We start from the raw sequence: 25,927 nt of genomic DNA on the forward strand, positions 1-25,927 counted from the left end.
TTCATGCTCTTTATATAGCCTGTCACCAGAAGGTATGGCCCAGATTTACAATGGATCATCTCACCTCAAAAGGTCCAGATTTGGGGTGGGTGTTCCCACTTCAAATGATCAAGGGAGGAAAAGTCTCCACAATTATACCCAGCAACTTGGGTTTTAGTTAATTCCAGATGGATTCAAGTTAACAAGCAAGACCAACTTTCAAATGGAGGTCGTTCCACAACTCCCTCGGTTAGGGGATTCTGAAGTGTGTGTGACTATTGTGTATGGGATAGAATTTGGTATAGCTCATTTCTATTAATTCTGTCTTTGGTTTCGCTGGTACTTTGTGTGACTTTACTCAGCCTGACATTAAATCAACTTCCTGTATTCCTAACCCTCTATAAAACGTTTCAGTTTTGAAAATTTCATCAGGTATTTTGATGTTTCTTATATTCTGTTGTAATTAGCATTTGTTTGATCATTTTCAAATGTAAATTTAAAATGTAATTCAAGTGGTTATTTTAAAGTCCTTACTTCTAATTCCAGACCACATTGCTCAGCATTTACAGACTATATTTTTACTGTTGGATCTTGGGCAACTTATTATTTTATTGTATTTCTAGTAATCTTCAACTTTCTGACATAGGAAATTTCAATAAGTTACAGGATCCAGGATCATCCCCTCTCACATAATTATAATTAGAAGAAATTGTTTCTGAAAGCCAAGCAAGGAATTCTACAGAAGAATCAAACATTTCTGCTTCCTTAGGGAGTGAAACTCTGAAGAAATGGTCCTGAGAGAGCCTTTGTCTTCATAACCAGGCCCCTGAGATCTACAAACAAGAACGACACTCTTATTCTGTTACTCAAGGGCAGAAGCTGATTCCTTTCTGGAAACTGCAGGGGCTACTGGATAACAACTGTTAGTCAAGATTCTCAGTACAGAGAGAATTACAAGAGAAAACTGAGTCTGAACTTTGATCTGAGAAAGGAGAAGGTCCAAGCTCCAAACTGTTGTCTTCTATTGACCAGGTGTTTGTCTTCCCCAGAACACTTCAGAGGAGAGACAGTAAGCAGAACATCCCTGCTGTAAGTAAAGGAACAGTATGTGCCCCTTTGACCCTGAGCAGCCATGAAACAAGGGTTAGGAGTGCAGACTCTGTGTGTGACTTTAGGAGCTTCCCTCTTGCCTGAAGTCTGGAGGGTCTTTGAGAACTCTGTGTCTCCTTTGTAAAGTGAGATTGCTCCATGGCCACATATGCTTAGAGCTTTTTCCAATAATTCCGAAGTGTTAGCTTAGAACATTATTATTACTAAGCCTGTGTCTAGTTGAGTTAAGAGACTGTAGGAAACACAACTTCAACTTGTTACTCTATAGGGCTTCCCTAGACCTATGATGTATTCTGTCTGTTAAGATTCATTGCAGAGAAGTGGTCCAGGTTTCAGAAACTGGTGTAGACAGGGCATGGTAGAAGGACCATCTTCAGAGTCTAAAAGATGCTCACCCTTTCATTCTGAAGGATAAATGTAGGCCTTTACTGTGCTCTGGAAGGTAATTTACTGCTATGCAGTGTAAATAGTTGAAACTTTCCTACCATAGTCCAAACCTCCTTTGGATTCCATTTTCACGAGGAAGACATAGATTTCTAAGAATGGTGGTGATGCTGCTTTTTCTCCATTGGTTTTCTTCTCTGTCACACAGGCCTCCCTCCTGAGAAGAATGATTGCCAAGAATTCCTCTCTGACAGAGTTCATCCTCGCAGGTTTGACAGATCAGCCAGGACTCTGCATGCCCCTCTTCTTTCTCTTTCTAGGTTTCTACATGGTGACTGTGGTGGGGAACCTGGGCTTGATCTCCCTGATAGGGTTGAACTCTCACCTGCACACCCCCATGTACTTCTTTCTCTTCAATCTTTCTGTAATAGATTTCTGTTATTCCTCTACTATCTCCCCCAAAATGCTGGTGAGCTTTATCTCGAAGAAGAATATCATCTCTCATCCAGGGTGCATGACACAGTTGTTTTTCTTCTGTTTCTTTGTTATCTCCGAGTCCTTCATTCTGTCAGCCATGGCATATGACCGTTATGTTGCCATCTGTAACCCTCTGATGTACATGGTGACCATGTCTCCCCAGGTTTGTGTACTCCTTTTGTTTGGTGTATATTTAATGGGTTTTGTTGGAGCCATGGCCCACACCATTTCCATGGCAAGACTGACCTTCTGTGCTGACAACTTTGTTAACCACTACATGTGTGATATCCTTCCCCTTCTGGAACACTCCTGTACCAGCACCTATGTGAATGAACTGGTTGTCTTCATTTTTGTGAGTTTTGATATCGGTGTGCCCATTGTCACCATCTTCATTTCTTATGCCCTCATTCTCTCTAGCATCCTTCAAATGCACTCCACAGAGGGCAGGTCCAAGGCCTTCAGTACCTGCAGCTCCCATATAATTGTAGTTTGTCTTTTCTTTGGTTCTGGGGCTTTCATGTACCTCCAGCCACCTTCTGTCTTGTCCCTTGACCAAGGCAAAGTTTCTTCCTTGTTCTATACTATTGTAGTACCTATGTTGAATCCGCTGATCTATAGCTTGAGAAATAAGGATGTCAAAATTGCTTTAAGGAAAACCTTGGGCAGTAGAAAATTTTCTTGAGGAGCTGGATTGTGAGGTGTAGTGGTATGATTGGTTAGTGAGCAATTTTCATAAGAAGATTCGATGTTGCCATGAGAGGCTCAAGATCTAGTTATATTAACTATTGGGAAATCAGAAATATATTGTTACTCAGGAGGTAAAAACTGCCTGATTCCACAGATACACTCAAATCTAGGTGATTGAATTTCACTTTACTGTTTTTTTTTTTTTATGCTGTGAGTTTTTCTTTTTTTCAACATTATCATTTTTTTTTTTTTTACTAATTTTTGTTTTATAACTTTGGCAATGCATTAAAATCTGATTTCCTTTACAATAATTGAGCATAACTTATCAAAAATATTTTACATCATAATCATGATCATCATCATTATCATCATTATTATCAAGAGGCAATACAAAAAACTTCTTTAAGTTGGTCTAGACCAAGTGTAAAGAAAAAAAATAAGACTGTGTTGTGTAGTTCTCATTAAGGTTGAGACCATGACTCAACAACATGAATCTTTGCATTAGGACTTCCAAAGGCTTCGTGTTTATTAAGACAGTGAATGTGAAGCTATATATTATTTTAAGATAAGTGAATGTCATTTAGACTTTTTGGGGAAGTGAATTTAGGTAGTTAAGCCTTGATGGAGCAATCTGTGATTCAGGATAACTAAGTAAGGCTCTGAATGGCTTAACGGGGCAGTGGGTAATTTGGGACATGCATTTATTTATCAAGGCAATATCCAACAAACTCTATTTAGAAGGGACAACTTAGTTGCATTGAATTTTATAGATGAGATAAACTTATTTTAGTGATCTGATACTTTTATTTTTAACCTTTTTTGTTTTATATTTGATGTTATGGTGAGAAGACTTCTTTTTCCTTGGACACCTTATGTGTTAAATGGATAGAAACATGAATTTTAAAAAAATCAATGAAAAATAGACTTTTGGTTCTTTTACTCTAGTAAACAGAAACAATTTCTTCTTTCTCAGGCTTCCTTGAACTATTTTCTCATGTTTGGGTGACAGGGAAAAGAAACTTGGGGAAAATATAATTTAAACATCATAAACCAGGTAAAATAGAGTCTTGGATAGGCCTGTTTGGTCCAGTCTCTTTCCCATGGTTGCTTCACTCAGCACAAAGAAATAGGAGTCCCACAAATGAATGGCTCTGGTAGGCTTGTTGCCCTCCTGCTTGCTCAGTGAGATGAACTTCGTTTGATGTACAATTTTAGAGCTGTTGTGTTTTTACTCCAGGATCACCTCGATTGCAGTGACCAAGGAGTTACTATAGGAGCTGACCAAAGCAGACTAATTAGCACAGATGTAGAAACAGCTGTAGGATGGCTTTGAGGCCACCCTGAGCTAGAACAGAGGAGTAGGGGAGTCTGGAAGTCACTAACTCATCTGTTTATGTTCTCCATGTTTCTGTTTTCTCACTGGAGCCTGCCACAGTGAGCAGTTGGCTGTTTGCCCCACGTCACCCAAATGTTCAGACTCAGCCTTCCTGCCTGTTTCTCTTATCTTCAACTAGAAAATGAAATACTTCTTCCATTAGTGTAACACATGTGGAAGCTGATACCTGGATTTCTGAAGCAGCACAGTGCTCTGAAGTGATGTTGCAGTGTGGAAGTGAGTCTTGAGGAAGAGGCGCCTATCCCCCGTTTTCATCCATCTTCTAGAGTCAGGAGAGAGAAGTGATGCTTATCTCTTAGCTGTGGTCACAGGAAGAGGTGTGGGACACTAATGAACCACTATTGGGAAATGTGGTAGGCAGCTCCACATCGAGGAAAGACAGAAACCTTAATTTGCACATAGCCCAAATTCTCTTGGTAGAGAGACTCACCCAACAAACAATGTGTAATCAGACTAAGGATATGAATGTGAGTGATATTACTGATATTAAAAAATGGTAAGGGAAATGTAGATAAAATTACTCTGCCTTTAGACATCCAATACAATTTGATAACTTAAAGATGCTGACACGCCAAGTACTGATCAGGGCATGAGGCCCTCACTTATGGCTGATTAAAGTGTAAAAACTTGCACAGGTACATTTTTAGCATCTTTCTTGTCTTAGTTTTCAATTGGAAGCAATCCAAAGTTTTCCTAAGTGGTGAACAAAGATCAGAACTTTATGCTGAGGGAAAGGACTGTCACATTTAAGTGGCTAATGTATTTTATAACTTTAAATATAGGCAAAAAATAATCTAGTCAGTCTGTAGTTGCTTAGGACCGAAGTGTGGGGTGTGGTTTAACAACTTTCTCTTCTATGTGAACTTTCCATTTTGGAGGGAAGCTCTTGAAGACACAGGGTGTTCTAAAGGAGGTGAGACACTCTACCCTGTAAGGAAGCTCTTTAAGTTCCACAAGTTAAAAACTCAGTTCTTTCAGGAAGTCTCTAAAATTGACCTGCTTTTCTAGAACCCTCTCGCCTCACATTTTCATACATAAGTAGTGAGCATCCTGGAGAGATACTCTCAGACAAGCTAAGCTGCCTAGAAGAGACTGATAGACCAGGCCACCAGGAAGAAGCAGAGACCAGCTGAGCTGCTTGGAAGAGACTCACACCAACTGTGCTGTGTGGAAGAGAGCTTCTTTCACATTTCATCTGTTAAGATGGCTGAGAGTTGTGCTGTGAATTCCAAATTTCCAGCTTTCATGAGGTGTCACCTGTACTGCAGTAGGGTCTTGGTGATGCAACTCTATCTGATCCATTTCTGGTTCTGTAATTCCTCATCCATGCTCCTGGAAGTAACCCCAATAAATTCATTGATTCATCAAGTTGGATTAAGTAGTATCATTACTTTCTTCTGCCATTGATTCCTTATCTGGAATAAGTAAACATTTGCTTATGTTTCTCCTGAAATAATGTCATACAATGGGGGAAGGGGCTACTCATAACAGTACAGAACATTTTAGGAAGATGAAATAGCATATATTGATTGCATGGATACATAATTTATTAAAATTGCTGTGCTGGTCACAAAAATTTACTTGAATTTCAGTAATACCTCAATAAGGCATATTTACATGTATCCATGTACACTGCTAGCTAAGTGGAAACTTCTGGTTTGTTTGGAAAGTCAGTTACGTCAAATGATGTTTTCCTGGTGCACACAGGTGAAAGGATATCTTGCTGGAGCAGACACAGGATGTTTTCCTGAGGCAGTCACAGGTAAAAGAATATTTTGATGTAACAGACACGTGAAAGGATGTGTGATGAAGGAATATATATATATGATTCCACACATAGTGGGAGACAAGCAAAGAGCATTGGTTTGGTTTGCTCCACCCTGCTAGTCTTCACTAACAACATGCAAGCATTGGTTCGCCTTATATAACGTTGTTGAGCTCCACTTGTGGTAACGGCATTGAGAGAAACTCACCCAAAAAACTTCTTGTCAGGTTCTTGTGGCAGCTCACCTAGGCAGGTTGGTGAGCCTTTGCAGTTTCTTCAGGACTGAACTACAGCTACTGGTTCATGCCTGATGTCTGCCTGCTGAGAGGACTGGACTGAAACTGCTCGTCTGCATGTGTTGTCTGCCTGCCTAGAGAACTGGTCTGCATCTGCCGAGTCATATTTATTGTTTGGTAGGGACTGAACTGCCGCTGAAGAAGATCAAGCTTGCCCCCCAAGAGCTATTGCTAAATAGGCTTACTTCCTCCATATCCTAATAACTTTTCTCTTCCACTATCTCTCTGGTGGGTGGCGGGCAAGAGGAGGGGTTGACTGCATACTAAAAGTAGGCTGTAAAAAAAAAATGTATGACTACATATGAGTAACTGAGGATATGAAATATAAAAATAAATTCCTGAAACTTAATATAACTGGACCAAAGATGAAACTTGAGTTGTATCTCTGGACCTGGAAGAGATACAACATCTCGAATGACCTAGAAGGCCGTTAATAGATAACTACCTAAAGCTAGTACCAGGGGCTATGGTAGTATTTATATGTAGAAGGATGTTTTCTGATAATGAATAAAGCCATTTATTAGTCTGTGCTGGCATGCATGTCGGGTCCTCCACTGGAGCATTGGGAAACCTACTGATGGCCAGATTCCCAGTATTTCCTCAATAAGAGATGGGATCTGTGAGTCTTCATTGTTGTGGTAGTATATTAACCTGCTCTATACATCCTGGTTGGTATTTATGTGCTTCTTGCTACTGCCCCAGGGTTCTGGATTCCTGAAAGAAAGACACACATACACAGCCTTATATTTTAAATACCTTAAACAGCTCAATGGTTGGGCTGCTCCCCAACTCAACATGATTAACATATGTTCCCCTACGATATTACTGAGTTAGTAGTTAATAAACCTATATTTTATCTTTGCCACCCTGGACCCTGCTGTGCACCTACATGTTGGGTGTCTCTCCCTCCTACATTTTTCTGGTGTGGTCTGTCTCCTATGCCCTCGTCATGGTGAAATTTATTCTTCTTCCTTCCTTGGTCCCTTCCCCTAAAAGTTCAGACTCTGTCTACCTGCTCAGCCATTGGTCACAGATAACTTTTTTGGCCAGTCAAAAACCAACTGGGGACAGGCTTCCTTTAGTCCTATGTGTGGGATACTGTAAACAGGTTTTGGGTAACATAATTAGCATGAAAACACAAGCCACTATATTCTATCCATCCTAGAATATTGACTGGCTTCGTCTTATACAGATCTTCTGAAGATAACCACAGGTTCTTGAGAGTTACAGCTATTTTAAATCCAGAAGACAGCCTTTCTCACAATCTCTGCCCATCCCTTGGCCCGTACATTGTTTCTGCCCACTCTTCTGCTATGTTCCCCAATCCTTTGGGTGAGGGATTGACATAGATAGCCTATTGATGGCTGGGAACTCTAAGTCACTGATTCTGAACCCTTTGACAATTTATGAAGGCCTGCATTAACTGCTGCCAACTGCAAAAAGAAGCTTCCTGACCAAGGTTCAGAGCAACACTAATTTATCTGTTTAGAAGGCAGTTGGACAACATGACCATTTAACAAAACAACAGTAGTAAGTTACTCTTTAGGGTTCATAATCTCCTGAGTGACAGGCCACTGGCCAGGCTTATAGTACTAATTGTAATTTTCCTTCTGTGGAACAGGTCTCTAATCTCATTAGAAAGCAGTTGGATACTTCTGTAACAGTCATGCCATTGCACCAGTGGGCGGATCACGTCTGTCAGGTTGGAGTTGCAGTATTCAGGACACAGTCTGAAGCCCTTTCTACCACAGTAGCTTACATAGAATCTTCAAGCACTATTAAAATTAGAGAGAATGGAGGAAGTTTTATTTATATTATTTAAAATGTATTTATTTATCAGAGTCAGTTTAGGCTGCCCTGAAACTTGCTATATTGCAGCAAGTGGTGATGACTTTCTTATCATCCTACCTTTACCTATCTAGGTGCTGAAATGACAGTTGTATGTCACCACAATCAGCCAATTTTACTTACTGAATAAAAACTCTGGAAGTAAAGTAATTAAAATATACAATCTCTGATAATAATAATAGTAGTACTGGTGATTAAATGTATTTTGTACCTTCTTTGTGCCAGACAGTGTCTCAGTTATTTATTAAAATTTCCTTTGGGTTTTGGTTATTTTCCCCATTTTAACATCAATTATTAGGAATTCACAGGAAGGTAAAACAAATTTCCCAAGAGAACACTGTTGGTAAGTAGAAAAGCCAGATTTGTATCGAGGAATGATATTTCAAAGTTTGTATTCTAAATACTTAATTACGGTACTGGAGGAGCTGGTAACAATTTTCCTGGGACAATAAGTATGACAACTGGCACCGACTATAATCCAATAATAAAGTGAGTGACTACTGAGAGATCTGCTTTATGGGGAAAAGTCTTTATATCCAGGTTCTGGGATGACTGTAAGATAGACTTTTAGAAATATCCAGAAAAAAAACCTGGCTACTATGGGAGAGCCTAATTAAAAGTCCTTGAACTAAATTCGCAAACAAGGGAGCCTTGCATGTAGAGGTGTTGTTGAAATCATAAAACGAATTGTTAGGTGCTTTAATTAGGCTTTAGCATGTTTGGAGGTCATTGGGGGATGAACTCTTCCCCTCAAATTAACTTTGGATTCTATCTCTCATTTCCCTGGTAACTCACTAACTTTAAGGATGGGAAAATATCACAAGTTCACTCCTTTGAATTTGAAATATCATGTGAAGGAGGGAGGAAGCATCATTATCACTTCCTCCCCCATTTAGATTTAAAATACTATGTGAAGATGGGGAAGTGGAGTAGCCGGGACCTGCTGAGGCCCACTATGAAAAGGCTATTTTCTCCTGATAAAGCATAGGTACTTTTTACATTTATTATCATTTTAAAATTTCCCTTAAACCTTTTACATATATGTTATGTGATATTTGGTCCCAAGAATGGGATTTGAATTCTATTTCTGTCTCTCAGTGGAGTCACGCCATCTGAATACCCCCAAAATTGCATGATTTCAAAGGCATGCTATGGTCCCCTCCCGTGAGTTAATCCAAACGAACCTGTCAACCATGTGTACAAGAAAACACCCATCAGAAATGTGTGATTTCAGGAAATATGGTATGTCTGAAAACCTGACAAAAAGCTGGGAGGAATAATTATGCCCTTAATGACTTAACAAAATGCAAGTTTATCCTTAAAGGACCCCCTGCTTCACTGAAGTTGCTTCTGTCTTCTCCTATTATTTTTTGAGTTCTAACTCTGAAAGCATTCTTTTTAAAAATTGTTGTCTCCTTGTATCTTTAAAAAAAACCACTTTGACAACTTTTTATAGAATTAACACTTTGCCCTAGGACCCAAGGTGTTCCATATCTTTACTCTAGAGAAAACATGTTTACACATCTTGTTTTTTTTTTTTTTCCTTTCTTTTCTCTTTTCTAAAGATATGGTTTCACTCTGAAGCCAAAAATCTAATTTTGCTTTCTGTATGTGATGGTTAATATTGTAAACAAGGAAGGGTCTAGAATCACCTTGGAGACAAGCCTCTGGCAAGCTCATGAGGAGTTATCTAGATTAGATTGCTTAAAGTAGGAAGACTTACTTTAAGAGTGAACAGATTAGTTCTACTTATTTTCTTAGATGCTGTGTAACTTTAATGTTTCAAACCCTATTTTTAATGATGGTTCTTAAACACTTTAACCTCTTTTTTAGCCCACCACCCACCAGAGGTAGTGGGAAAGAAAGGATATGGGAGAAGTGGACCTGTTTAGAAAGGTTCCATGGAACAGGTCCTGTTTGTGTTGTCTAGAAATCAGCAGTTCAGTTCACAGGTTAGCAGGCAGTGGCAGCTCCATCCACTTGCAAACACTTCATGGATACACCAGCAGCCCAGTTTAATAGAGTCAAGATAGTGAACACGAATCAGCAGTGGTGGTACTACCTAGCAGAGGCAGCCCACGCCTCAGCCTCTGTAGGGGTCAGCAGGAGGAACCTGGAGGGACATGAGAAGTTCTCAGCTGTGCCTCTCACAAGGAAGTGAGTATCAGTGAAGACTCAAGACCCACAAGCATTGTACAGCTAGCTCTAAAAGCAAGCCAAGCTCAGCCTACACCACTGTTTATCAATTCCTATTCAACCCTCCAAACATCACGTGTCCTCCATGTGCCTTGCCTCAGCATGGATCTTGCCTCAGCACATGCATCCAATCAGCTGGAGTCCTTGAAGTCCCAACAAATAGAGCTCAACTAAGCAATATAAGGCAGACCAATATGTGTGTGTTGTTAGCAAAGAATCCTTTATCATGTGTCCTTTCACATGCTTCCTTTAGCGGAACATCCTCTCTGCTGTGTCTGCTTCAGTGGAACGTTCTTTCACGAGTCTGCTTTAGTCTTTCACCTGTGTCCACTTCAGGAAAATACTCCTTCACATGTTTGCCTCAGCAAAACACCATCGAACAGAACTGACTTTCTGAAGAACCCTTAAGTTCTTCTTCAATGCTGTCTGAGGTGTGGCCGTAACAATAGAGTCCTGTCTCATGCCATTTCTTCTTTCTGGCCAGGTTTGTGCTGTTTTTTCTTTTTCTTTTTTTTCTGTTTATGAAAATAAATTTTTTCCTCACTTAATATTATTGATTACATCTCCCTTTTTCTCCACTCACAGTTCCTCATCCCCTCTCCTCCTATCAGAATCCATCTTTTTCTCAGAATAATTCTACAGGATAATAAAATAATTCTACAGGATAATAAAGAATAATTCTACAGGATAATAAAATAATGAAATAAAATAAAAGCTAAAACAAAACTAACACATTGGAACAGGACAAAACAAACACATAGAAGGAAAAGAGACTAAGAGAAGGTACTAGAAATTGCTATCGGTACAGAGACCCACTCATTTGCACACTTTGGAGTTCCATAAAAATCTTAAACCGTAAGCCACAACATATATGCAAAAGACCTGCAAGGTAAAAAGAGATAAAAATATATAAACAAAATAAAATAAAAATTGAAAAAATATAATACATTAAAAAAAAAAGAGAGAGGGAAAAGCCCTGACATGGCATTATGTGACAAGGAACCTCTAAAGATGCGGTTGACTTCACTTTCTCTTGTCATCTACTGCTGGGCAGAGAGCCCAGCCTTATGAGTGGTTTGCTTCCCCAGTGAGATTCACTTGGAGAAAACTAGCTTTCATACTCAAGTGGTTATCAATTGGAGATAGCTTTCTGGGTTAGGGATGGGGTTTGTGTCTGTTTTTTCCTTTAAGCTCTAGCATCCCATATGGGGCAGATATGTACAGGCCCTGTGCATGTTGTCTCAGACTCCATGAGTTCATATGTGCACCCATCCTGGTGATTCTGAGGGCCTTGTTTTCTTGGTGTTTTTTATGTTAGTATTCTGTCTGGCAACAGGCAGGTATGCTCCTCCCCACAGTTACCTGGCAACAGGCAGGTATGCTCCTCTCCACAGTTACCTGGCAACAGCCAGCTATGCTCCTCTCCACAGTTACCTGGCAACAGCCAGGTATGCTCCTCCCCACAGTTACCTGGCAACAGCCAGGTAGGCCTGGCCCACTATAAAAGGGGCTGCTTGCCCCCTCCTCTCTCTCTTACTCTCTTATTCTCTTGCCTCTAGCTTCTCTGTCCCCTCCCCCTCCCCTTCTCTTCCTCTCTCCCCACGTGGTCATGACCTTCCTCTATTTCTCTTCTTCCTCTCTTCTTCCATCTTCTTCTCCCCATCTTTGCCCTATCTCCTGAATAAACCTCCCCCCCCGCCCCCACATCCCTCCTCTAATTGTGTGGTCTGGAGTGATCTGTTCTGAGCTGCACGGGGACATCTAACACTTTATCCCCTTTAATTCTTACACATGTTCTCCCTCCTCTGCTTCTGGGTTCCCTGATCTCTGATCAGAGTGACTTTATGATGTAGAGTGAAAAATTATAAAGGCCATTTTATGAAATATGTGTAGATTTCTTTGCCCTTAGGCCTGGGCAGAAAAATGCAGGTCCCAGAACGCGGAACTGAAAATAAGATTTCAGGCCCCCCAGGACACTTGCTGGATGAATTACATTCCTCAAGCCTCAGGCAGTAGGCCCACTATGGGTGGGAGAGGCCCAAGGCAGGAAGACACATTCCTGACCACAGATAAAGATGCTGCCACCTAGGTGGGGCTATAGCCGGAAGAAGTGAAGATAGTTAATCTGAAATAGTTGGTAAATGACAGGGTGGGACACAGTGACATGGTAAACCATTCAGGGTGGGTTTCTCTGGAATGTTTCACTATTCTTATGTTATGTAGCCTTGGCAACCCCTCACCCCCTCCCCACTCCCCTGGTTTGTGGTTTTCCTCTTTAAAAGACCCCTTAATCCGTCACTCGAGGCCAAAGCTTGCTCTTGAGAGAGAGCTTGTGGTTTGACCGCCGGCCAACTTCCCTAATAAAGCCTCTGCTGATTGCATCCAGGTATGGTTTCTTGCGATCTTTGGGTGGTCGTGATTTCCTGAGACTTGAGGAAGGCTCTCCCGAGTATGGGGGTCTTCATTGAAAACATCCCATTGAGGACTGAGTGTGTTCTAGTGCTTTTCACTCCCTGCATAACATCTGGTTGTGGGTTTCTGCGTTTGTTCCCATCTGCTGCAGCAGAAAGCTTTTCTGATAACGGTTGTCAAGGCACTGATCTATGAGTATCAATGCCACTGAGGGTCATTTAATTACTATTATTATTTTTTTATTTTTGATCAGTTGCATTTGTTGTCCCTCCAGGTCCCTCGGGTATCCAGTCTCAGGTTCTTGGTCATCCAGGTAGTGTTAGGTTTGGGTTCTAGCTCATGGAGTGAGCCTCACATTAAATCAGATACTGGTTGATTACTCCCCCCTCAAGCTTTGGGCTACCATTGGACTAGCATTTCTTACAGGTAGGACACTCTTGCAGATCACAGAGTTCCTGGCTGGGTTGGTGTTTACATTTCTTCTTTGGTAGGGTGTACTCTTCCTTGAGCAGGCCTGAGTTGTTTGCCACAATAGACCACAATAGGACCCAGGAGGCATTTCCTGCCTTGGCACCTGCAGTCTGCTACTGGAGCTGAGAAGCATAGACTGCCTGCTGAGCTTGCCTTGAAACTCCCCAGGCCTGTAATTAAGGATGGATTCCCCTCACCCACTCTGTCTGACTGAAGCTAGAACAGTCTCTGGTGGTGGGGATGGGGTTTTCCCTTTTTATTTGAAAGTCATACATTAAACTTTGAGCCTCGGTCAGAGAACTTTGTCCTGGTTTCATCTCTTCCTGCCCTCCTGTCCCTTCTTCCATTCCCAGCCTCTCTTTCAGGTGAACCTGGTTGACTGTGGCTGCTGGCAGTTACAGTAGGGTGCAAAGTACCCTGTACTAAAGACACTAGACTGTAGGAGTGAGGGCTCTATATAGTTTGTGCTTCTTCTAATGCAAGGCTCTGGACTGTACTTGCAATCCATGGTCTTCCTGAAGCCTAGGAGCCTAAGAGCTATACACATACATATATGCAAAATGTATTGTATGCAGGACATCTCAAATTCTGCAATGTTGAAATAATACGTAGTTTAAACCAGAAATAAATAAACAAAGGAAGTCACTTTTCTGAGACTCAAAGCTTTGGAAGCTATCAATATTGCAATAAAGTGGAAAAAACTGTCAACATAGTTGTTTTTTACTTGAGTTTTAGCTTATACTGGAGCAAGTCATTAGGTAACATGGCTTTAGAGAAGCCTGTCTAAGATTCATTTGGAAATGAGGTTGTCATGGCAACTGTCTCTGAAGCAACAGACAAAATCCCCTCAGAGCTTCCAGAGAACCTCCAACGTCTTCTTTACACTTGGATCCGAGGAGCCTGCCTTATGGGCTTATTTTAATTTGGTTTTAATGAATTGCCTTTCTTTTTCTTTTTTGGGGTGAGATTGGAATCCTTCAGACTTACTCTGGGATGGGGGCAATTCCATGTTAACTGATGATGGATTGCCATTGTCAACGTTGAACTGAGAGCGAGCAGGTTCTCACGGATGTATGGGTGTGGTCTCAACACATGCACAGACCAGTGTGCTGTGATTTTTAGAAGATGGACTTCTGTTTTTGTAAAGGTTTGTCAACTTCACCAAGACCATTTCTGTCATTATTTTGGAACAAAACCACATTTCATGTTGTAGGTCAAATTTCTCTAAATTCAGAGATTTATTTTATGTCTATGTAGTCAGTAGTCCTTATATTCCCTTATCATATGTATATATACTATTATATATACATATTATATAACAGCAGCAATGAGCCCAATTTCCATAGAAAACTTTATTAGTCCCTATATTTATATTTATTTATATTATTTATGAAGTCACTTCTTGAAAGTGGTTTGATAATATGCACATCTCCCTGAAGACAAACCTGCTTGTGGGAGACAAAGCTGGGTGCTGTCAGTAATGTATCTGGAGTTTAAGGAGCTCAGTGGGGTTGACTGAAGATTCATTCTGTAGTGTATTATCTGGGTGCTCTACCATTTTAAATGCAGAATGATAGATCTTCCTTTGAAGTTGTTGTGAACAATAAGTAAGACAGAATTACTAGCACACTGCCATTGGATCCTTTGTCTTTGAATGAGGTTCCTGGACCAGATGTGGTGTTTTGTGTATAGTAAGTGCTTCAGTACAGAAGAGCAAAAATAGATTTTTTCCATAGTACATTGTTTTTAATTGTGCATATAAAGATGCAACTGTAGAGTGAAAAATTATAAAGACCATTTTATGAAATATATACAGGCTTTTTCTTTACCCTAGACCTGAGCAAAAGAATGCAAAACTTCAGTTCCAGAAAGCAGAACTGGATGTAAGATTTCAGGCCTTCAGCAAGCCAGTGGTGGCGCAGCGGCTAGGGTAGCCACCTGCAGAAGGTGAGCCCGTGCCCTTTGCTCTCTCTCTCCGGGTTCGAATCCTGCTTTCCTGGTGTCACTCTGCCCGAGTTTCATAGGAAAAAAAAAAAAAAAAAGGTTTCAGGCCTTCACTGCTCTGGGACACATTCCGGGTGGAGGGCATTATCCCTGATTCAGAGGACACTTGCTGGATTAACATTCTTCAAGCCTCAGGGTGGGCAAGGCCCAAAGCAAGAAGACATTCCTGACCACAGAGAAAGATGCAAGTCATCTGGGTGGTTCCAAGAAGTAGCTAACTTTTTACTGTTCTTGGTTACCCCCCCCCCCTTGAGGTTTTCCCAGTGTTACAGCCTACTTATGTTCAAAATTTGTAAAACAACCAATCATGTGTAACCGTGTGAAAATGCAACCAATCACATGTAACTGCATGAAAATTCCTTCCTTTCCCCACCCCATGCTATAAAAAAATCCCTCAGCTTGCTGGCCTTTTGTCAAAATTCTGACGAGCAGTTTTGACCTTGGCTAGCCAACTCTCCCCAATAAACCTCTGCTGATTGCATCCAGGTATGGTTTCTTGTGATTTTTGGGTGGTCATGATTTTCTGAAACTTGAGGAAGGGTCTCCTGAGTTTGGGGGTCTTCACAACTTAATGAGAAAACATAATTAAAAGCTACATGTTTTATTATCAAGGGCATATGTGTATGTGTGTGTGGTGGGGTGGGGGTGTGGAGAAGGCAGACTTCTGACAGTGGATCTGTGAGCCCATTACTAGATTTCTAATCCAGAGTCAAAGTCTTTAGACCCCCGTGACCCACAGTGCCAGGAATGTATGCAGTTGTTTTGTGCAAAGACTATACTGAAGTGTTTATAAAAAGATAAAAAGATAAAGAGAATATGTTCTGTGGGTGTGTGGAGAGGTATGGGAAGGGGATGTCTCAGCGGGCCCATGTAGAGGCATCTCTTCCCGTGAGGGACCAGTTTATTGAGGGCATGGGGCGGGGAGCCATGAGGGTAGTAGAGGCAGAGAGTGAGAGAGAGAGAGAGAGAGAGAGAGAGAGAGAGAAGAAAGAGGGACAGACACAGAGACATAGGCAGACAGAGACAGAGAGGGAGAGAGAGAGAGAGAGAGAGAGAGAGAGAGAGAGAGAGAGAGAGAGAGGCAGAGTAGCAGAGAAGCAGAGAAGCAGAGGAGTAGAGAAGTGGAGGCAGGCCATGACCACGTGGAGAGAGACGAAAAACGGGGGAGAGGGGACAGAGAGGCAAGAGAGTAAGAATAAGAGATTAAGAGGGTAAGGAGGGGGCAAGCAGCCCCTTTTATAATGGACCAGGCCTCCCTGGCTGTTGCTAGGTAACTGTGGGGAGGAGCATACCTGGCTGTTGCCAGGTAACTGTGGAGGTGGAGTTTAGACAGAATACTAACATATAGGAGAGCATCAGGGCAAATGCATACCAGAGAGCGTGTTCTGCAGTTCAGTCTGTGAACCAAGGAAAAACTAAAGGTTTTGGTCTTAAAAGTAATGAACCAGAAACAGACAGGAGCATCGCCTTCCTTTTCTTTCAGAGCAATTTGTGTTCAGAAGTTGTAGAGAGCAGCCATGTGGCTATAAACTAAAGGGGTAAGTGCCTGACTGACACACAGTGTCCTGATGAGATGAGTTACATTTTGAAAGCCAGGTGCCTTAATGTTCACCTGCCACTCACTAGCCTTGAGACTTTGTACCAGTTACTTAGACCCAGGGTCCTCACCTGCAAAAATGGACAAAGTTGTAATAACACACAGCATTTGACACATTCAGTAAACATTCCCCTTCATTTATATTAATTTTTTTATTCATTAATTAATTTATTCACTTTACATCCCGATATCACCCTTTCCCTTCCCCCTTCATAGAGCTTTTCTCCCTATTCCCTTCTCCCTTTTTACTCTGAGTACAGGGAATCACCCCCTGGGTACCACACCATTCTGGCACATCAGGTCACTTCAGGACTAAGCACATCTCCCACTGAGGTCAGACAAGGCATCACAGTTAGGGAAATGGGATCCACAGGTAGGCAACAGGTTCAGGGACAACCCTCACTGCAGTTGTTAGGGGACTTACATGCATGCCAAACTGCCCCTCTGCTATATATGTGCAGAAGGTGGGTGGGTCCAACCCATGTATGCTCTTTGGTTGGTGGCTTAGTCTCAAGAAGTCCCCAAAGGTCCAGGTTAGTTGACTGTTGGTTTTCTTGTGGAGTCCCTATCCCTTATGGAGCCTTCAATCTTTCTCTCAAGTCTTTACTCTGTAATCTTCATTTAATGTTTAGCTATGGGTCTCTGCATCTGTTTCCATTGGCTGCTGGGTGGAGCCTCTTAGAGGACAGTTATGCTAGGCTCTTGCCTGTAAGCGTAAGAGTCTCATAAATAGTGTCAAGGATTGGTTTAAGCCATGGGATGGGTGTCAATTTGAGTCAGTCATTGGTTGAGTCATTCTCTCAGTCTCTGTTTTGTCTGTGTTCCTGCACATCTTGTAGCCAGGATACTTTTTTGGGTCTAAGGTTTTGTGGGTGGGTTCCTGTTCTTATTCATCTACTGAGAGTCCTGCTTGACTATAAGCAGTGGCCACTTTAGGGGTCATAGCCCCCACTGCTAGGAGTATCAGTTAAAGTTACCCCCGTAGACTCTCTGGAGCCTCCCCCTGAACCCCTTTCCAGAACTCTAAAGATGTCCCCTCCCACTGCTGATTTCTGTTCTCCTCTGCACCCCCTACACCAACCCCCAACACTGTTCCCTTCTCCATCTCCTCTCCCACCTCTCCCACTTACTTCCCTCCCTCCATTCACCTTCAGAGACTTAGCTTTTAGTTTCACCCATTTACACAATTACTATTATCATCCAATAATGGTTGTAGAAGACGAGACTTTGGGTGTAGCAGAGCCCAATTAATTTACTCAATTCGATCCCAGTGGTAGCATTGTGCTGCTCACTACCCACCCTAATGTTCTGGGTTTCCGAATGAAATACACACACACACACACACACACACACACACACACACACACACACACACACTTTTCATATTTTGATATGCCTTAAACAGCTCAGTGGCTGGGCCACTTCTTAATCTCGACAAGGCTAATCTACCTCTCTCTGATATATCCAAGTTATTACTTACTAAAATCTATATTCCATCTTTGCTGTCCTAAACTCAGTCAGGGGTACCCTCTTGGGGCTGTTCTTTCCTGGCCCCTACATGGTGGCTATGCTCTTCAACCTGTACTTTCTCAGGTGTGGTTTCTCCTCTCCTCTACCTTCTCCCAGTATGGTATCTCTTTCTTCCTTCTCCTCTCCCTAGCCCGGGAATGCTAAAAGTACCACCTCTGTTTGCCCTGTCCAGCCATTGGCTGTGAGCATCTTTATTTACCAATCAGAACCAACTGGGGGCAGGGTCCCTCAGTGTTTTATGTGCAGAACAGTGCAAACAGGTTTTTAGGGGGCATAATTAGCATGAGAATACAAGCAGCTACATTTGAGTTACACAATTTCATCCCCAGGCTCTGCTTACTGCAGTTTATAACATATATGGAAGATCTGGACAGAGTCAAATGTATCTCCTCCTCCATGAAAGTTTCCTCCCGGGTTTCACTGCCAGCTGGGACTCCAGATCCCATTGTTATTGCGTTGAGATTTCTCTATCACCATCATGGGGAACATGGACTTGATCACAGTCCATGAACTCTCACAGACTCACAGGTACTTTTTTTTTTTTTTTTGTTAACATGGTTCTTTGGAGATTTAAAAAAAATATTGATTCTTTTGTGAAGTCCATATCACGATTCCAATCCCAAACACCTCCCCGTTTCTTCATATCTGCCCTCTGCCCTTGCAACCTCCCCACCCAAAACAAATCAAAAATCTTTCCGTGGAAGCTGTGGTGTGTCACAGTGTGTTATACAGTATGACGTTTTCCTCAAACAGCTTTACTTGCAAATATTCATTGCAATGAGTCATTGGTCTGGTTTAAGGCCTCTGGCTTCTGCTATGCTATCAGTACTGGGTCCTCATGGAGACTTCTCTCAGATATTCTGTGTCATGAAGATCTCGCAGTGTTGCTTCTTCAGGACCAGTCTCTCCACACACTCCAGCAGTTCATAGATGAGGTAGATGTTGGGGTGGACTAACCCAAAGCTCTGCATCTGGGCCTTGTTGGTTGCTGAGTTGGTCAGCCTGACAGCTCTCCTGAACCTACCATGGTCAGCTTTCCTGCTTTGCCCAGGGGAAGAACAAGGCCAGCTAGTGGTAGCAGGGAAGGCGTGGGACAAGCTCTTCTGCTTTTACACCTTCAGGGCCAGCTCTCTAGCACTGCCATGGCAAGATCTGGGGCTAGCTTTCATGACTTTATATCCTAGGAACCAGATCCTCTGAGTGCTGCAGCCAGTGAGGGGCAGGGCCATCTCTGAGCAGCTTTGGGACCTCAACATGGCTCCAGGCAGCAACCCAGACAAGGGACATCTTTATGGCCTTTGTTGGTAATATAAGAACATAGACATCGACACAGAGCCCTGATTCTGCAGGACTGAAGACCTAGAAATGGCCCTCCGTGGCAGGCTGAGCCAGGACATCACTAAGGCCTCAGGTGGCAGCATAGGCTACTCACATCAGGCTATTTCTTATCATCTTAACATCTCCACTTCCACTTCACTTCAGAATGCTCAAGCCGTTCAGGTTCTCTTTCTCTCCCATCTCTCCACCACCTATTTATTCAACATAGTAGCCTCTGTGTATCTTCTGACCATCAGTGCCCCACGGCAGCATCCTTTAGAGTTTTTTAGTTTTTAATATCATCCCCTCAAAATGAATGAATTTTCTTCAGGTGATTTTCTTTGCAGGGTGTATGGTCTATGACTAAACTTTTATTATCTGAGCCTTTTACACTGTCAGTGTTATATAACAAGTAAGTAGTCCTGTATATGACCTCCTGTTGTACCTGGCACCATGCTTTCTCAGTTCTGTTTACTTCACTACTTACTTGGGGTGTATTGATAATAAGGAGTTCTCGAGCTATGGCATGCATAGGAAATAGTGTCTTCTGATATGTTTTCAGATAGTATCATCAATCACTGTATGTGACATCATTTTCTTCCTTGAGGTGCCCTTCCATAGTTCTTTTATTTTTATTTTTTCAGGTTACTTCACACTGTTTTATTTGGGAGCAGGTGCCACGTTCACTCCTCAGTCATGGACTTCACATCTCATATGCTTCTGTACTCATGAACTCACCTAGCACCGAAGGGTCACTCAGTGTCATTTTGATGAGCCAAGCATCTTCATAAGAGGATATGTTGGTGAGTCCCAGGATTTCAGATGCCTCCGACCCAGAAAGGTGTATTATTTGTAGAAATACTGCAATTTCAGGTCTCTTTATGGAGTGGATGGAACAAGTCCCTTAGTTCACCATTCCAACTCCTAGCTCCAACAACCTATTTAAGACATTGTCCCGAATAGCAGACATATCATATAATTAGATAATGAGAACAGATATTACACTTAATTCTAGCCAAGAGGCCAAGAAGGAATCTGCAATAACTCTTACATCAATTTTTTTTTTTTAAATTGCTGCGGCCACTGGTATTGAGGTTTTCATTATTTGATTCCCCCCCCCTTGCTCTTCCTCCCCCCTTCCATCATTCCGCATCATTCCTGCTCTTTGTTCTTTTTCTTTTCTTTTTCTTCTTCTCTCCATCTGCTACCCCCACTTCACTCTTTTTAAAGATGGTGCAGCTTCAGGTAGCCTGGAACTTGTTATGTAAAACAGTCTGACTTCTAACCTGTGATGATCCTTCTGGCTCTGTCTTCCAAGTTCTGGGAGGACTATGCTACCACAAATGGCTCTTGATTTTTTTGTTTCTTATTCTCTTCCAGAACTTTTCATATTAGCTCCAAAAGAGGCAGCTTAAAAATATTGAGTACTAGTCAATTCCACATAATTACAATTTTTCTCTTCTTTGGATGAGACAGTTTGATGTACTTCAAACTGCATTTAACACCTTGGCTGGGGGTGGGGATTATTTCCCTATTCCCTAACAAGGTTGTGTCCACATTTAACTCATTAATTTGAGGAATAGAAGTGTCAAATTCCCTGCAAAACCTTTAACAGAATATCTACTTGTAAAAAAATGGTTTAGTTTATTTATTTTTAATCTCTCTCTCTCTCTCTCTCTCTCTCTCTCTCTCTCTCTCTCTCTGTGTGTGTGTGTGTGTGTGTAGTACAGGCATCTGTTGAGGCCAGAAAAGGACACCCTATCCTCTGGAACTGGCATTACTGGCGGTTGTGAACCACTTAATATGGATGCTGGGAACTGAACTCAAGTCTTCTGGAAGAGCTGCACATGCTCTTAACAGCTGAGCCATCATCCCAGCCCAGAATATGCACTATGAAGTGTTTTTTTTCTTTCTAAAATCAAGTAAAGGATCCTTTACTTCTCTCATTACTGTGGTTTTTATTATCATCATTATTTTTTCAATAAATAATTCAAGCTCCAGTGTCTTATATCTTATATGTAGAGGAAATTTTAACTTTCTCTTAATGGAGTTATTTTAATCCATATATATTTTTTTAAAATTTTAAGATATAGATTTTGTAATTACAGAATAGTTGATGTCAAATGTATTTATATATCATTTCAACTCACCTTTTTACATCTCAAAGTAGGTAAACTTTGGAAACTAAAATTTACCTGTTGACCAAGGACAAATATACCTGGTGCTGGCATTGGAATCCTGGCTTGAATCCCACTTCATTATGGTTTTTAATTATGAAGTATATTTTTTGCCTTCCCTTTTTCTTGGAAGATTTTATTTCACATGTTAGTTGACCTAACACATTTAAGTAATTCCATGTTCTTTTTCACAGGATAATTTGAATATATCACACTTTGCAAACGCGTAGGAGGTGAAATATTTTGTTGAGTTGGCTTTGGCAAAGGGACAAGATTGGTACCGGATGAATTTTTAATGTGTGTGAGGGAGGCATGTTTGGTTTCATATAGGAGTAAACGTGGTGTCCTCTGGCTTGGTGGATGGAGCCCTAGGGAGACAGTTTAGTGGAATACACGTTGTAAAAAATAAAGAGGCATGTATGATAAGGAATGTGTACTTAAAATACTATGATAAGGTCATGGATTATATAATAATAATATCCTGGGGGCCCATCAAACAAAATAGGCTATTGCTATTGTTGTTACCTACTATAACTTAATGCTAAGACTCTGTTGCTGACGGCATCACACAATTTGGCCACAGGACATGGAGAAATAAACTGACACTGACTCAGAAGCTTTTTCCCTGTTGATTTTATAGAAGGTGCTATTCAGACTGCAGAGAGAGAGAGAGAGAGAGAGAGAGAGAGAGAGAGAGAGAGAGAGAGAAGCGTCATCAAAAGTCTTACTCAGCTATAAATTCTGTGAGCTACAATCATGACAACTGGGCAAGATATATCCATGTGTGCAATTGTGACATGAATGATAGGAAGCAATAAATCACACCTTGATGGCCTGATCTGCAGGAGGAAAGACATGCTGGTTCTGGATCTGACCAAGAACCTATGACTGGGAGCTCATAGACTCCCATGGTGAACCTATTACTGTTATTTTGCTAAGCGGACATAGTACTGAACTGAACTTTAAATACATAACTTTATACAAGTAGATTATTGCAGCCCTAAGTTCTCATCAGAACGGCTTTTTGTACAATAGACAGTAATTAATGCAAAAACTCACAATTAGTCCAATGTATATCATGTCTGTGGAATTCTCAGACCCAAATGGGACATTTATATCACACCCTTTCCACCAAGGGTTAGGCAACATTGTAGAAGAGGAGGCAGCATGTCTGGCAGGACCAGCATGAAACAGTGTCTCTTGGACACGACAGGACTGTTGAACTCATGAATTCATAGCAGCTGTTGTTGACCATACAGCATCAAGCCAGTCAAAATTCCAGCATGGAAAGGAGAAAGACTGGTGAGCTCTTATCCCTACCAGAGGAACTATTGACAGTTGATGGCTTCTAGGGGAGTGAAATCAGTTTTCTTTAATGATATGGCTCATTGTAGATCAACCATGATTCAATAGGTGGTCCTATATTCATGCATACATAGACATCCCAAATTAAATTCAATGAGTCATTAAAAAAGGAGGAAATGAAGCTTTGGGTGGGGGAAGTAAAAGGTTGAATTGGAAAGACTTAGGAAGAGGAGCAAACATGATAAAAATAATACTAGTGGGGGTAAATATAATTAAAATATATTTTGTGTATGGAGGAGTGAGAGAGAAGACTGAAGGAGCTGAAGGGGTTTGTGGCCCCATGGGGAGAGCAACAATACCAACCAACCAGAGTTCCCAGGGTCTAAACCACCAGCCTGGGAGCACATAGGGAGGGACCCATGGCTCCAGCTGTATATGCAGGAGAGGATGGCCTTGGTCCCATGAAGGCTGAACACCGAGTGTGGAGGAATTTGTGGGTGGGAAGGTAGGAGTGGGCGGGTGAGTGGGGGCACATCCTCATAGAAGCAGGAGGAGGGGGGATGGAATAGGGGATTCCTGGGTGGGGGGGGGGATGGGGAAAGGAGATCACATCTGAAATGTAAATAAAATATCCAATTAAAAAGTGAAAATGAAATTCATGATTAATAAAAACATATTAGCGACATGTGAAGAAAACTTCTATCTTGAAAGGAATAACATGTTTACAATTATGTACTCTACATTGGTTGACACTTTTTTTTATTAGTGGGGGTATTTTTGAAACATAAAGATTAGTAGAATAAGAAGGCTTAATTGTGGTCAGAAATGGGAAGGTGGGGCAGAGGAAGGAATATGTGGAGGGATAACTAAAACTAAAGACTCTTCCACAATAATCAAAAGTAACATCAAGATGGACAAATAGAAGCAGCAGAATAGATAGACAGAAACACACACAGAAATTGGGTCATTTGATTTTTTAAAAAATTAATTCTTGAAGAATTTTGCACAGCATGTTTCAATCTTATTCAGGCCCCCTCCTCCTCCCCTCACCATCCCTTCTTTCTCTATCTACTCATCTGTTTGTACTTTTCCACCAAATCAATTAAATCCAATTTTTGCTGCCCTTGTATTCTTCAATGTGTGGTCATTCACTTGTGGTCATTGACTGGAGCACGGTTGATCTAACAGGGGCAACAGTGTTGAAGAACACCATCTCTCCTTTCCTAGCAACTTTCCATTGACAATAGCTTCTCGGCCAGGGGTAAAGCTCTGCCTACTTCCTCTCACAGGAGAGGAGCTTGGTCTAGTTTGAACATACACAAGAGTGTGCACGCTGTCACATTGCTGTGAATTCATATGTGTAGCAGTCCTGCAGGGTACAGTAGATATTCTTTATTTGAATTCATTTATCATCTCTGGCACTTACAGTCTTCTTACAGTCTTTACAATGATCCTTCATCCTTAGGAGGGTAGGATATGATGTTGATGTCTCATTTAGGGCCGAGCATTCTGTCGTCTCTTATTCGCTCTGCTTTGCCAGCTGTAAGTCTGAGTGTTAATCACTGCTTATTGCCAATAGAAACTTCTCTGATAAGTGTTGAGAGATTAATTATTAATTTATTACTAGTATAACAATAAGTCATTAGAATTCAATTTACTATTACGTCCATTTAGCTGCACGATAGTAGGTTCACTCCTAGGGCCTATGATTTGTTGAATCGCATGCTCTTGAACCAACAATGGTCTAAGATACGAGTTGCATCTTTTGAAATGAGCCTTAAATCCAATCAGAAAGTGGTTGGTTACTCCCGTGATTAATGCCATTATTGTATCTGTGGGCATATCTTGCTCAGCCAATCGGCTAAATCACCTTTATTAAGTTTAATAAATTATTCTGGCTACAGCAGATCCTTAATATTTTAATTAATTTTAGTTATCTCATAAATTCCTATTTTTAAAAAAACCCCTGGTCATTTTGATAGGAACCGCCTTAAATATATGAAAAGTAGGCACTTGTAGTCTCCTTAGAAACAGATGGGAGTAACTGCTTTAATTTCTCTAATGTGGCATCTCTTAAAATACTTCAAATTTCAAAATGATCGCTGAAGAATACATTTTTGTGTTGTTTTGTTTTGCATTTCTCTTATGATGAGAAAGACGAGAACGTTTTTGAATGTTCAATGGCTGCTGAATTCTTTTAGGTAGTGTTCTTGTATCCTTGGCTCATTTTCTTCTGATTCTTTTCTTTTCCTTTGTATAGTAGGGAAATGGAAATCCCTAGCACACAAACTTTTTTACCTCAGGTAGAAGTTACATGTATTTCCTTTCATTCTGTTATTTGGCTTTTGACTTGTCCTGTATTGTTTTTTTAAAAAAGTTTCTCTTGGTTAAATTTATTATTATTTTATAACTTATGATATTTTAACCATAGTTAGATACGCTTCACGGCTTCATAGTTCGTGAAGCAATTTACTTAGAACTCCATTCCGTTTGCGTCATTTTATGCCTTGAACAGGTAGATGGCTGGTTTATTTATGAGTTGTACAGATGTGCGGTGTGAATGGATCCCACTTCATCTTTTTTTTCCATATGGTTATTCATTTACTCCACTGCTATTTGCAAACATGTTCATCTTTTTCTAGTTTTGAGCTCCTGCCTTTATCACACAGTAAATGTCAAGGATGTTAGGCTATTTCTGAGTTCTCCATTCTGCCCCACTGGTCCATCAGTCTACCAGTAAGCTAATCCCACACTGCTTTAACTATAGAAACTTCATTATGTTCTTATACCATTAGGGTAACTTCCCATTCACTCTTTTTTTTGGGGGGGGTGGGGAAGATTTGCTGAATATTTATGTTTAACCATAACTTTTGTAATTAATTTGGTTTAACTCCAACAAAATATCTGATAGCATAGATGCACTAATTTTTTTTCTTAAGTTGATAAGTAAACTAGGGAGTGGAGTGTCTTACTTAG

General features: G+C 41.1%; 1 protein-coding gene and 1 non-coding gene across 2 annotated transcripts; one reads left to right on the plus strand and one right to left on the minus strand.

The window, feature by feature from the left end:
- Positions 1–836: 836 nt before the first annotated feature.
- On the plus strand, positions 837–5,401 carry LOC143438983 (olfactory receptor 8B8-like). The gene is made up of 2 exons (XM_076924687.1): positions 837–1,068; positions 1,682–5,401. Exon 2 carries the CDS (start codon positions 1,700–1,702, stop codon positions 2,630–2,632), a length of 933 nt encoding a protein of 310 aa, XP_076780802.1. The 5' UTR covers positions 837–1,068; positions 1,682–1,699; the 3' UTR covers positions 2,633–5,401.
- Positions 5,402–20,306: 14,905 nt separating this feature from the next.
- On the minus strand, positions 20,307–20,504 carry LOC143439462 (U2 spliceosomal RNA). Its single transcript, XR_013107686.1, has one exon. It is a non-coding gene; the product is annotated as a U2 spliceosomal RNA (small nuclear RNA).
- Positions 20,505–25,927: the final 5,423 nt, after the last annotated feature.

The sequence above is a fragment of the Arvicanthis niloticus genome, chromosome 26 (genome assembly GCF_011762505.2).
Source record: "Arvicanthis niloticus isolate mArvNil1 chromosome 26, mArvNil1.pat.X, whole genome shotgun sequence".
NCBI lineage: Eukaryota > Metazoa > Chordata > Mammalia > Rodentia > Muridae > Arvicanthis > Arvicanthis niloticus.

Coding starts and splice junctions, on each gene's coding strand:
- LOC143438983 (XM_076924687.1), top strand. CDS start 1,700: ATGATTGCCAAGAATTCCTCTCTGACAGAGTTCATCCTCGCAGGTTTG.